This window comes from Medicago truncatula, chromosome 7 (assembly GCF_003473485.1).
Source record: "Medicago truncatula cultivar Jemalong A17 chromosome 7, MtrunA17r5.0-ANR, whole genome shotgun sequence".
Classification (NCBI taxonomy): domain Eukaryota; kingdom Viridiplantae; phylum Streptophyta; class Magnoliopsida; order Fabales; family Fabaceae; genus Medicago; species Medicago truncatula.
This window is the reverse complement of record NC_053048.1, coordinates 50,374,345-50,388,643: the sequence shown is the minus strand read 5'-3', so window position 1 is coordinate 50,388,643 and position 14,299 is coordinate 50,374,345. Positions and strand designations below refer to the sequence as shown.

General features: G+C 32.3%; 2 protein-coding genes across 2 annotated transcripts; both read left to right on the top strand.

Annotated features, from left to right (window-relative positions):
- Window positions 1-2,103: 2,103 nt before the first annotated feature.
- On the top strand, window positions 2,104-5,997 carry LOC25499503 (uncharacterized). The gene is made up of 4 exons (XM_013594780.3): window positions 2,104-2,842; window positions 3,522-3,677; window positions 3,796-4,449; window positions 4,669-5,997. Exons 1-4 carry the CDS (start codon window positions 2,495-2,497, stop codon window positions 5,737-5,739), a joined length of 2,229 nt encoding a protein of 742 aa, XP_013450234.1. The 5' UTR covers window positions 2,104-2,494; the 3' UTR covers window positions 5,740-5,997.
- A 3,571-nt stretch (window positions 5,998-9,568) lies between these two features.
- LOC25499502 (uncharacterized) lies at window positions 9,569-10,291 on the top strand. The gene is made up of 2 exons (XM_013594778.3): window positions 9,569-9,742; window positions 9,849-10,291. Exons 1-2 carry the CDS (start codon window positions 9,593-9,595, stop codon window positions 10,131-10,133), a joined length of 435 nt encoding a protein of 144 aa, XP_013450232.1. The 5' UTR covers window positions 9,569-9,592; the 3' UTR covers window positions 10,134-10,291.
- The last annotated feature ends 4,008 nt before the right edge of the window (window positions 10,292-14,299 follow it).

Sequence of the window (14,299 nt, the reverse complement as noted above, 5' to 3'; positions counted from 1 at the left end):
TAATCCCAAATCATTTTGTCCTTCTTTCTTTGAAAGATGGTTTCCCACCTCCATCATCCACGGACTAGAAGCTACACAGGAGCGAAGAGGCGGCAACATGGGAGGATGAAATCTTGGATCAACACGATCGTTTCCGAGCACTCATGGACATTGAGCTAAAAGAGAGACCGGTTCCACCAAAAAAGCCAACAAATCATGACACTCCGGTTAAAGCAAACAACGAGTTTGAAGATGTTCTGGAACATTTATATGATTTGCTTTTATTAGATGAAATATGACACTTTTTGGTCGGTGTTAATCCGTTTTTTGGAGCGATACGCATCGACGTATTTTTTGGGTTATATAATGTAATGACCAATTTTTTGGGTGATATGTAACTAACCTTTAACTATTTATATATATATATATATATATATATATTTGAGTTTCGCATTTATTAGTAATTAATGTACATTATGTGTAATGTGTTGCATAATGTGGAAAATTTGACGAATTTCAAACAATTGTGAAACGTTAACGCATTATCGGTTTTGTGTAATGTTACCGAATAATTGATAAACAATGAAATATTGATGTTTGTGATTGCTGGATGTTGTTGTTTCAGATTGATTTTCTTTGAAATTGCCGTTTGAAATTATAGGTAAAACAAGACAAATTTCCTAAAAAAAAACCAGTGCAGACTGCATTGGTTCTGTTAACTTGTGTGAGCGGCAGTTAACTGCCGCTAGGTTCCAGCGGTTGTTAATTGTTGGGGTATTATTGAACGACTGTTAACTGCCTCTAGGGGCAATTATGTCATTTACTTATGTCATTGTGAAGTTTTCTACGTCAGAAAAGCAATTTTCTAATATAAAAACACTACTATATATATTAATTCAAATCAAAGATATTTTCTTCCTAAAAAAACCAAAGGTATTTTCAAGTTTTACCAATAGAGAAGATGATATTTACCATTTTCAACCAGAAAAAAAGAAGAAGATACCTTCCATTAAATATGAATGCAAGATGCAAATGTAGTTTAAGATAATGAAAGTAAAACATAACAATGGAACTTTATTTTTTCTATTACATGGAACTTAAATTTTTTACTAAACAAAATATTCCAAAATGCAGGATAAGGTTTCCTATAAAAATGGCATAATTAAATGCATTTCTCTTTTTGAATATCGATAGATCGGATAGTACGGAAGAAAATAACAAAAACCAATGTTATCGTTTACATATAACACGGAAAATAATAAATAAATTCGTTAGCAACATATGTTCATATCGGTCAAAAAATAAAAGTAAAGAAATAAACAAAATCTAAGAAACAAAGAAAAATAAAGGTACTACTACTCCAGTACGTCCGAATGAATTTCAGTGATCTTGTGTTGGATAACTTTGGTGACTTTAATGTATTTTTGGATGAAAGAGACTGACAATAAATGATTAAAATAAATTATTTTAATGAAATGAAATTATTGATTAGAAGAGAGATAGAGATAAAATCACCAAAGTCATCCAAAACAAAGTCACTGAAGTGTGTATCCGATACGCCCCAATTTGGTGGTGTATCACACGCTTGCAGGTAAAAATAACTTGGATCAAGGTTGCATGCACTAAAACATTCGGAGATTCAAATTGTACCTAGTCAAAACTACATGCACTCTTGCAGTTAATTAATATAAAGATCGAACAATTTATATTTAAACTACGTTTATTCTTATTAGTTAAACCTGGATCATCTGATCTTGATCGGATGAACATGTCTCCTTTAACTGCATACAATTAATCTAAATTTAAATATTTCAAGCAATCATCCGATTACAAAATCTATGACCGATCAAAATTAATAGTTTTGTATTTTTTTAAATTTTACTTTATTCATTAATTTAAAATAATCCGACAATATGAATCATCTGATCTTGATCGCATTCTGATATACATAATCATCTAGATGCAACACTTTGAGTCCTCCTCCCTAACTTTAATTTAACCAAACCAAACCATGTTCACGAAGTAATCCCCAAACCAAAACACGTACGCGGATTCTAACTAGAGTTAAACTTGTTATAAGAAGGGAGGCAAGTCCATCAACCTAAGCTAACTCAAACTCAACCGTCCGTCCTATGTTTATGTTTTGTCCCTCTCTCTCCCTTTATACATACATATACATAATACATTTCTCTCTTATATATATACTACAAAACTATACAATAAAATGATACATCTATAAATAACCATAAATAACAACGGCATATTCTATACCACCGGTGCATATTTTTTCTTTTCTTTTCTCTCCGAAACAATCTCTCTTATATAACTTCTTTCTCCGTTTTCCTCTCCCTTATCTTCTCAAATTCAGATAACATAACCAACAACCCTTATATTCTTTTCTTCTTTTCATATCATTCTATTCTATTCTATTCATCTCACACTCTTTGTTTCTTTGTTATTCTTAGAGCGTGCGTGACACTATTATACATACTATCAAGAAAAGGAAAGAATAATAATGGTGGTGAAGATGATGAGGTGGCGACCATGGCCGCCACTCGTCACCAAAAAGTATCACGTCAGGCTTAATGTAAAGAAACTCATTGGATGCAATCCTATACGTCAATCTTCTTCAAAATTAGCGATTCAAGTTAAATGGAAAGGTCCTAAGTCAACACTTTATTCCTTGCGACGAGGCTCCGTCGCAAGAAATTTCACAAGAGAGGCTGTCATGGAATACGACGACTTTTCTGCTGGTTTCGTCGTAAATTTTGATGAAGAATTTCATCATCTTTGTAATCTCAATGGTTACAACAAAGACAATGTGTTGTTTCATCCGTGGGAAATCGCTTTCAATCTTTTTCATGTATGTGTCTCTTTCTCTTACTTTTCTTTCTTTTTCTTTTCACAATTTAATAATATAATCAATAATTAATATAAAGATTTTTTTTTATTTGTTGATTTTAAATGATTTTAGGGAATCACTGTTTGATTAATTTCTGAAATTCTTGTTTTTTTTTTGTTGGGTTTGTAGGATGGATGAAAATTTGGGTGATTCTGTGTGTTGGGTTGTCACCGTCCTTTTATTTCATCTGTTTTTGTTTTTATGTCTCCTAATATTTGGTCCTGGAAATTTGTTGTGTCACACCTAATCAATTTTCTCTTCAACAATGAATTTAAGGTCATTAATTGAAGAGGTGGAGATTGGTTTTTGTGACTGTTTTAATGTTACAGATAACGTAGCTTTTGACTTATTGTATTTTTTGACAAAAAAAATGAAAAGTAGGATTTTTTAAATAAAATATTGGAACTTTCCCTTTCTGTTTTGTGCGGTAGTAGTTGACTTATTGGCTGTTATGATTTTTTTATGAGACCATTTTGATTTTTCTAATATAATTTTTTATTTATTATTATTATTTAATCGGTTAGTTTGAGGTATTTGTTCATTTGTATTGCAAGTGTGTGTATTGTGTGTTCATATTTCATTCTAATTCTATTTTTGTTCCAAACAGAATTTGTGATCGTTTTTTTTAATGTAATTGTAGGGATTCAATGGAAGCCCAAGGAAAAAGGGTACTGTTGTTGGAACAGCTTTGTTGAATATTGCTGAATTTGCAAATTCAATTGATCAGACTAGTTTTGGTTTGAACATTCCTCTCACAAATCCTGGAGATTCTGCACAGCAATCTCCTTTACTCTGTGTAGGTCCTCTCTGATGTAATTTACTGTCATCATGTAATAATAAATAATCAACATTATGGCTTGGATTTTTGTCTTTGTTATTGTTTTCACAATATATCTCAATTCAATTGCATGCAGATATCAATTAGCTTGGTGGAGAGAGCAACAGTTCATAGATCAATAGTTCCTGTGTCATCACCATCGGCTCAATCCGAAGAAATTACAATGACGGAGAAAGGTGATCTTTCTGCAATAAAAGCCGGCCTTAGGAAAGTAAGGTTTTTCACAGAATTTGTATCTTCTAGGAAATCAGAAAAGGCGTGCCGTGGAGAAGAAGGAAGTAGTGATAGCAAGTATTCTAGGAGTGGAGATAATACTCATAACTACTCTCTCGATTTTGACTCACTCGATGATTTAGGAGATTCAGACCGGGGGAATGAGGATTCAAGTGTTGGGAATTCATTCCGTTATGGAACATTGGCCTCCGCAAATGCTGGAGGATCATGTTCTTATTATTCAAACACGAGAATGAATTGTGATGAGAAAGACATTTGGGTTTACCACAGCTATTGCATGCCTGATGCTGGGCGTTCGCATATGGATGAATCTACCACGTCTTCTTCTGAGCCTTATTTATCACAAAGTACAAAGCGCAGCATACTTCCATGGAGGAAGAGGAAGTTTAGGGGAGAGCCATTGTTAAAAAAGGCCTATGCTGAAGACGGCGGGGACGACATAGATTTTGATCGCCGACAGCTTAGCTCTGAATCTGATGAATCCATCTCTTCGAAGGTAAGAACTATTTCTTGCTTGATACTCTTTGCAGTAGCTTTACTTTTATAATAACAGTTTTAGACTAGTAGTGATTGTAAACTAATAGAAATAGAACTTTAGTCTATAATCTCTTTTATTGAAAGTAATTATGCTGTATTTTTTTTTTTTTGCTTAGAAATTAGTAAAATAAACTTATGTTGCTCACTGTTATTAATTAGTTTATTTTTTATTCACTAGTTTCACAAGACTGGGGATACGCCAATCTCTGAATTCGGAGATGATATGTTTGTTGTTGGGAGTTGGGAGCAGAAAGAGATCACTAGCCGCGATGGTCAGATGAAGCTTGAGACACAAGTCTTCTTTGCATCAATCGATCAACGCAGTGAACGCGCGGCGGGTGAGAGTGCATGTACAGCTCTTGTTGCCGTAATTGCTGATTGGTTCCAGAACTATCATGATTTCATGCCCCTAAAGTCCCAGTTCGACGGTCTAATTCGAGAAGGCTCCTCAGAATGGAGAAATCTACGCGACAATGAGACCTGTAGAAATCGGTTCCCGGACGGGCATTTTGATCTAGAAACAGTCCTTGAAGCAAAAATACGTCCGCTTTCTGTTGTTCCTGGCAAATCCTTCATTGGTTTCTTTCATCCAGAAGGAGTGGACGAGGAAAGATTCGAGTTTCTTCGCGGCTCAATGTCTTTCGACAACATTTGGGACGAGATCAGTGATTCTGAACACGAGTGTCTTAGCAATGGTGGACCTCATGTTTTCATTGTTAGTTGGAATGACCATTTTTTCATTCTCAAAGTTGAATCTGACTGTTACTACATCATTGACACATTGGGGGAGAGGCTTCATGAAGGATGCAATCAAGCATATATCCTAAAATTTGACAGCAACACAGTAATTCACAAAACAAAAAGTGTTCCTCAATCATCAAATGAGAAAAAAGCAACTGGTGGCTGGAAAACTGTTGCGCAACTATTAGAGCGCAATAAAAAGCCGTTTAAAGATGTTAACAACGGTAAGGAAGGTGATTCTATTGAAGATCAAGAAGAGGTGGTTGTCTGCAGAGGGAAGGAAGCATGCAAAGAGTACATCAAAAGTTTCCTGGCTGCAATTCCCATCAGAGAGTTGCAGGCTGATATAATGAAAAATAATATGACATTTTCGCCTCATCAGAGACTACAAATTGAGTTTCATTACACTCAATTGTTACCGCCTTGTTTATCAACAACTCCTGCGGTGGAAGCAACCATGTTTGCAGCAGACACACTTGCTCTTGCAATAAATGAGATTTCTACATGATAATGGTAGTTTAGAATATAATTTAGATTAAAGAAAGTGTAGATAAGTAGTTAGTTTTACAATTTTAAGCAGTTAATATTATGGTAGTTAAGTCTATATAGAAGCTCGTTTAAGTGTTGATAGTGACCTGAAGTTGTAGACTTTGTTTTGCCTTAGAATATTAATCATTCTTGGGAATGGTATCATCATGTAAATGATTCTGTGATTTCCTTTTCAAGTGAATGCAAACTTTTGGCATATGACATAAAGTTTCTACTACTCGTGATTGCCTTATAACTTTTTTACACAAGAATATACAGCTAGTATGTAGAGTAGATGATGGATTTGGCTTTCTTTTGATTCTCGTTTCTCTTTTTTTCTATCTTTATTCAAATATTTTTTTAGAGTGTGTTAGCATTGCACTTTTGTCAAATCATGTAGGTCTCACAAAATAAGTGACATCCATATAAATTTCAGCTAATAAAACAGTGTATGTGAAAAAGACTGTTGTTCTGTTACCACTACTTTTCTTTTTCTTTTTTTGTCAAAAATTGTGATTTTTGTTTATTAAGTATATATATTGTATATGTTTGACATAAATTGTATTAGGTCAACTTTTAAAATTCAATCCAAATCATCAAATTTTGTTTGGATTCCTTAAAAAAAAAAATGTTTGGATTTTACTTGCGTTCAGAGGTGGACTAACAAGTGAAAAAACTTGAGATAGAGGTGAAGCTACTTTTGATAATTGGAGAGGATTTATTTTGGAGATTAGCACCGAGTGATGGAGAGGTTCACCTGAAATTTGCATGATGTTTTTTTTTCTTTTCTTTTTTTCCTAAGGGGTGAATTATGGTTTATATACATCATTGGTGTTCAGAAATGATACTTGAACAACTATTTTGCGATATCTTATATAATAATTATTTCTCTTATATTTACGTTATGTTTTTATTTTATCTCTTTATTGTTTTGATTTTTGTGTCAAATCTACATTCTTTTCTATATTTTGGTTGTGCCACAAGTTGTCCTATAAAAATATAGTTTATCAAATAACATTTCTCTCGATAGTTACTATCAATTTCACGTTTACTCCTATTTTATAGGTGTTATTATTATGTACATGTGCTTAGTATGGTTGAGCTTGGACGGGTTATCATGTCTAGAGAAAAATTATAATAAATTGATTATAAATTTACTTAAAAATTATAAATGGTGTATGAAAATGGGAAGTTTTTATTTGAAGTTTAAGTGAGATTTACCCAAAAAAGTGTTTAGAGCATTTAGTATGCAACAATTGTATGATAAAAAAGCTTTACATATAAGTGAAAAGAAATTATAAATCAATAGTTTCACTTGTATTTTGAAAATATTTGTAAGAGTTTAGCTGCCATAGAGTGAAGAAATAAGTTTTATCTCTTTAGTTTCTCCCTCTCCAAACATTTTAGTTTTTTTCCATTCTTTTTCTCGGGGCTCTTTCTTCCATTTTTTTCATTGCCATGGGTGGTTTTAGGTCAAATTTTGATTAGAAATCACTCATCTTTATCTTTTTTTTCTTTCTCTATGCTAATCTAAATAAGTGATTTTCACATAGATATAAGTTTTTTCTTCGTGATTTCGTCGTCTGATGCAGCATTGTGTTGTTCGTCGTCTTGTGTTCGTTGTTTTCATATCCTGCTGCAGTATTCATTTGGTTCCTATTGAAAGATCGGCTATTCAATCAATGGTTTTGTCATCAACGTTGCAGATCCGGATGCATGAGTATTCTAGTCACTTTAATTTTATCATATTATTTATAGGCATTTTGCCGTTGTATGATATTAACTTGTATGATGTAAGTTTGTTTACAAATTTATCCTTTACGTTTTCAGCGATATTGAATGATGTAATCTATCAATTTAAATGAATGAATATCGTTTTATTTTTGTAAAAATAATATTTACAACAACCGGTAAGTATTTTGATTCAGTATGGCCTAATTTGATGTAATAACCAACATTACCTGATTGGTATGAATGCCTGTGTATTTTTTGAAGGCCTTATCAAACGATCTTGGTCATATTTTACGTATTTTTTGGTATAACTACGTGTATTATCATGGTCATAATTGGATGCTTAAAACCACAATAATCGAAAAAGGAATGTAAAATCTATTTTTTTTTTATAAGCTTCACTTTTTTTGAAAGATATAAGCTTCACTTAATAATTTCTTATTTGAAGCTTCCTTTAAAAAAAAAACTTCTTATTTGAAGCTCTAATATTTTTTTTAGATTATGATGATTCTTTTAAAAAGTTGTACTCTCCGTTCCTTTTTAAGTGTCGTTTTAGAATATTAACACCAAATTAAAAAGTGTAATTTTGCACCTTTACTTACTGTTATACCCTTACTTTAATCCACAAATATATTTCTATTTTTTTGCACACACTCTCTTTTCAATAAATTTAATATGTTATTTTTCTCTCGTAACAAGCAATTGTTAGTTATTATTTTTTTCTCCAACAAATTTCTATTTTTTTGTACATTTTTGTCTCTTTCATAACAAATAATTGTCAATTTTAAGATAACAAGAAACAAACTTTGTTTTAAAAAAACAAACAAACTTTGTTTTAAAAAAACTTTAGTTTTCCAAATATATAACTTTAATTAGTTTTATTTAAAAAGATAAAAGTAATTGACAAAGGGTATGATTGACAAAGTGTATCGTGAAAATACTAAAACGATAGTTAAACATTAATGCTAAATCCACACTCAAACGATACTTAAAAAGAAACGGGAGTAACAAACACATGCATTACTCGTTAGTTTTTTTTTTTGTTTAAAAAATATGTTTTTTGCTTAAAAAGAACTAAACCAAACGGCTTGCACTTGGGTGTCATTAGCTTTTAGTGACATTGGTGATATTGTTCTTATCTCTCTCTAAATCAATAATTCATTCTCATCTAAATAATTTATTTTAATCATTCATCCATCATTCTCTCTTACATAAAATATACTAATATCATCAATGTCAGGAAAAAAAACTATGTCGCCTAAGTGCATTCCACAACAAACAAGCTCTTAGGGTCCGTTTGATTTGCTAAAAAATGAAGGACAGGACAGAACAACTCCAGTTGTCCAGTGTTTGATTTGTAAAACTGTTTCAGGTATAGGACAAACTGGAGGCAAGAGACGGGACAAAAACTGATATTTTTGTGCCTCAGCAAACCACAGCACAACTTTTTGTCCTACGTACAAGTTGTCTAAAATATCAAAATAGCATTTTGTCCCTCCAAAATCGTATAAAACAAAAAATTATTCAATGTGATAAAAATTTGTCATGTGCTGTTCTCCCTTGTATTGTGCTGTTCTTTCTTGTACTGTTCTGTACTGTACTTGCTGTTTTGCAAACCAAACGCACCCTAAGTAGTTTTCTAAAAACTATATTTTTTAGATGAAAGAGAAAATAAATGTCAAAATGTGGCAGTAATTTTGTAACAAAAAAAAAAATCTCTATTATATTATAGTTTGTATCCAAACAAATTAAGTCATTTAAAAAAAAAATTGAAAGATAACAAATCTAAATTCCCTAAAAAAACAAACATGCCGTGAATTGAAATATTGAATTGGATTTAATTAAATTTTAAAACGAAATTGAGTGGAAGATATAAAAGAACAAGATCTTATAATAGATTACATAATTTTCCAAATTAAATAAATCCAAAAAAGATTGTGACAAAAAAAAATAAATTAAGGAAAGATTGTAACAACTTTCCAAATCGATCCAATCCAACAAACACTTGAGCACCTAAGCACCTATTATAAATAGTGTAGAAACAGGGAGTAGGTAGAAAATATTTGCACGGTAGAGTAATAAAAAACACAAAGAGGCACACCATGCTGCAAGATCAAAGGATGAAGTCTCTCTTGTTGCGTATTGCAGCATTAGAACCCAGCTACACGATCCACTGTCCACTCCTCTCCTCCCTCGTTAACCATTGTCTTCAACGAATTTTCAAATCCCCCACTCACCCTCCTTATGACTCGGTTAGAAACTAACTCTTTCTTTATTTTCTTTTGTTTATGTCAATTGATTTGAATTTATAAATAAAACCTCTCATCACAAGTTTTTTATTTTTTGTTAATTACGTAGATGATAAAGAGAGCGATGAAGGAGTTGGATGAGAAAAGTGGCTTGACTGAGGAAGCAATCTCCGAGTTTATTAGAAGGCAATATGATAAAGATTTACCGTTTGATCATGCATCTATTCTTCATATTCATCTTCAGAAGCTTTGCATGAGTGGAGAACTTTTGTGCACCGAGAATGAGAAATATGTGTTTGCTGATTGTGAAAGTGAAGTGGAAGAAGAATATGATGAAGAAGATGAGGAGGAGGAGGAAAAGGAAGACGGGGATAAAGAGGAAAAAGAAGATTGAAAATCAGATGAAATTAGCAGAAGTCGTTCATACTAGAAGAATGTTACTATCTTTTCTATGATTGATTTTGTTGCACCGTGGTGTTAAAGCCTCCAAGCTTCTTTATGTATGAACATTTACGAGACATTAAAAAAATTTAGTTATATTAGTGAGGAAAATTTAGAGACTTAAAACGTAGAATTTTTCTCTTATTATGTCCAAGATAAATGAATTACTAAACCACGACCATCTTTTTTGTCAAAAAGTAAAAAAAAAAATGTCCCTCTTTTCTTAAAGCATGAATGTAGAGATAACACCAATATGATAAAGAATGTACACTAACAATGTAAAATATTTTCACACTATCATCAAATAAAAAACCATGTTTCTGCCATGTCATTTTAAATCAATTTAAGTTAATTTAAAATAATAAATAACTGTTTAATATCACTCACAAATTGTTTGTCTTCTTCCTCACCCATCACACTTATATATGTGTCTATCCTCCACTTTGTGTGTGGATTCTACGGAATTTTCTCTCTGCCATCGTGCAATAACAGTTCCTTTTGTTGAAATTTGGGGCGAAATACATCCTCACAAAACCGGCTTGAAGAATGTCTCCTCTTTATAAACTCTCATCAAGAGTCTCGTCAATTCGATGTGGGATTTGGATTTTTCCCAATACACTCCCTCACGCCCAACACTCTCTGGATTTGGTGCGTGAATAGTTAGGTGACACTTGAATTCGACAAGGTCTGATACCATATTGAAATTGGGGTCTAACTCATCATCACAAAACAAGCTTGTGAAGTGAAGAGTGCCTACTCTTTATAAACTCTCATCAATTTGATGTAGGACTTGGATTTTTACCAATAGCTTTATTTGTGACGTTGAAATGATCAATAATATTCGGTGATGAAATTTACAGTGATGGATACTCCTACAATAGATGGGAAAATTATTTATAAAAAAATAAAATAAAAATGTAATGGGACATGACAAAATATTGTGTGGTGATATGGTATGTGTGTAAAGCATGTCTTATACCTTTTAGTGCGGATCCATTGCACTATAAGATTATAGCAATATAATATAACCGAGAAAAAAAATTACATAAGACACATTAACAATAAAAACAATACATGTGCGAATATGTTGGACTTTGCAATATTTAAATCTAAACTACTTTAAAAATATAACTTCTGAGTTTGACTTATTATAGGACAATTTATAAGATCTAACCTATTCAACGGAATAAAGTCTAAAAGTATGTTTAAAAGTCTATTTTACTACTTTTTTTTTTACAAAATCATACACATCTTAAGTGGTGAGTTGTGTAGGCTTTTGTAAATAGACTAACAATATATTAAGTCAATGAGATTAAGTTCTATATTCAAATCCCGTAAAAAAAAAAAATTCTATTTTGAAATCTAACTTTACAATATATTAAGTCAATGAGATTAAGTTCTATATTCAAGTCCCTTAAAAATATTTTGAAATCTAACTTTATATGATATCATATTTGTTGAGTTTTGACTCAAAATTTGATGTTTGTGTTTGATAAATGCTAGAAAGTAGTTAATTTCATGTGACATTTAAGGCACTTTTGTTACTTATCTTACAAGTTAGTTAGGGAAAAACCGAGAAAAAGATGAACAATTGCCCTATTACGCTTTTTACATCTTACTCTATCCATTTGTGCAGGAATTGAATGTCAAGACACTAAGAAAGAAAGAGAAACAAGGATTTGTGAAAAAAGTCAACTTGTCATGTCAAGTGATCTACTTGCCATGACACGTGAATTACTCGCGACGCGAGTTCAAGGCGAGTATAGGCAGAGAGTACCAGAAGCAACTCGCCACCAACCTGCCATGGCGAGTTCAAAGCAAGCTAACTTGCCATGGCGAGCAAAATTACTCGCCAGGCGAGTTAAGACGGCCTAATCCTTCAAAACTGACGTGGCAGAAATCCACTGGGAAAGAAAGCTCAACTCGCGAGGCGAGCAGATTACTTGCCATGGCGAGTTCAATCAGAACAAACATAGTATAAAGGCCATTCACTTATTTCAGATGCAATCATCATATGATATGCGACTTTAGGAAGAGAGAAAACAAGGGAAACACAGAGAGACCCTAAAGGAGCAAGGAGCACAAGGATTGAAGGGATTCACAAGATCATTGAGACATCATGGCTTGCTTCCATTCCATCTCTTCTTTTCTCCTTGTAAGGTTACCATAACAATGAGTAGCTAGACTTTTTTTGTTGGGATTAAATGTAATCAACTCTATTAGTATGTATTCCCTTTGATTATGATGTTGTTTGATTTTAATTATCTTATGATGTTGAAGTTATTCTTGTTTTCCATTACAATCTTATGGGTTTGAAATGTTATTGAAAAATACCTTTTGAATCTAGGTTAGAATAATCTTCTATCAAAGCTTTTGTTCTAGACATGGAATTTAGGTTTTGATAATCACTTTGAATATTGGAACTTAAAGCTTTTGTATCATTCAATAGTTTAGGAAATCAACCATGCAATAATACAATCGACTATTGGATCGTTTAATAGTTTGGGAAATTGAGGATTAAACGACTCAATAGAAATCAAGACATCATTTGGACACGAATGATGTTGTTGAGCAATATGTGATAATATCACTTGATAATTAGAATCCGCAACACTAATCCAAGAGTACGTATACGTAGGTTGATGAAGTTTAATCCCAGCATCATCATTTCTCTGTTAACTCTCAAATCTTTTATAATTTCATAGTTTTCTAGTTTATGAAACAAAACTTATTACCACTCCATTACTCAGAACGATATAGATTGTTGAACGGCTTAGAATATCGCACCAGTCCCTGTGGAGACGATAACATAAATACTTACTTTTGATACTACATCAAGTTTTCTTGAAAAAATTGTTGCACGATTTGAAGAAATCGTAGCACGGTTTGATGATGCTTGCAAATTAGGTGTTGTTGTTTCTGGTAAATCGTGGCACAATTTGAGAAATCATGACACAATTTTGGATCAGGTTGAGTATTGTACTAGTGTACGAGTGCAAATCATGGCACGATCCAGGGAATTGTGGCACATATTTCCTAGATTTGCAACATTATAAAATCACTATTTGACCCATTTTTTGAGGTAGCTTGAGAATTTCATGCAAATGAAAGGAGCGAACGTTTATGGAACTTAGAGGCTAAGAGTTGAGTTTCTTTGGGTGCAATTCAAATGTTGAAGATGTGTATCTTGGAGAACTAAAAGAGGGAGCTCTTGGGACATTGTTGGTTCCTTTTGGGAAGAGATTCAAGGGTTGAGAAACACATGAGATGAGAGTCCTTGTGAGCAATTTGGGTGAATCTTGAGAGACCAAAAGAGAAGATCTTTAGGAAATTAAATGCTAAGGGTTGATTTTCATTGAGTCTCTTGACCATTGGAAGATATTTAGGAAAATGGTAGAAATTAGGTTTGTTCTTGGAGAGCTTGTTGAAACTAATTTATTGTAACTCTTTTGTATCTCTATTTGTAAATAACTCATTGATAGTGAAGTGGATAGATCTCTCTCCTCCATATGTTGGTCATTGTTGGGCCAAACTAGGGGAACAAATTCTTGGTGAGTTGTTCTCTACACTCTACTCTCTTTATCTTGTTTGTTCTTTGGTTCGATTGTGGTTTGTGCTTTGCAAATAGTTGTTAGATTAGATCTAGATTTGTTATTGTTGCTTGTGGTCATTTTAGTTATTGGTTACCATTGATGCTTTCCCCACACACCTAAATTTATTGATGTGATTTTGATTTGCCGAATTCACAAAAATATTTAATATAATTTATAATATTACATCTAAGTACATCAGTTATTGATGTATATCAAAATGTTTAAATTATGAAAATTTTAGAAAGTATATTGTTTAACAATCAATACAAAATAAAATTTAAAATTTAATAAAAAATAAATTTATATTTACTCAAGTGCGTAGACACGTAGTTCTAAACAAATTTTTGATGGCCTACAATTTAATCTTTTTAGCTAAATAAACTTTAAAAAAAGTCTTGACTTTGTCTATTTAAAATAAAGTATGATGTTGGTTGGGTCATATGTTTTTATCGGTCGGTTTGAAATATTTTTTTCCCTACTTAAAGGATTTTTACCTTGGTAAAGAAAAAAATGTCAAAACAAAAAT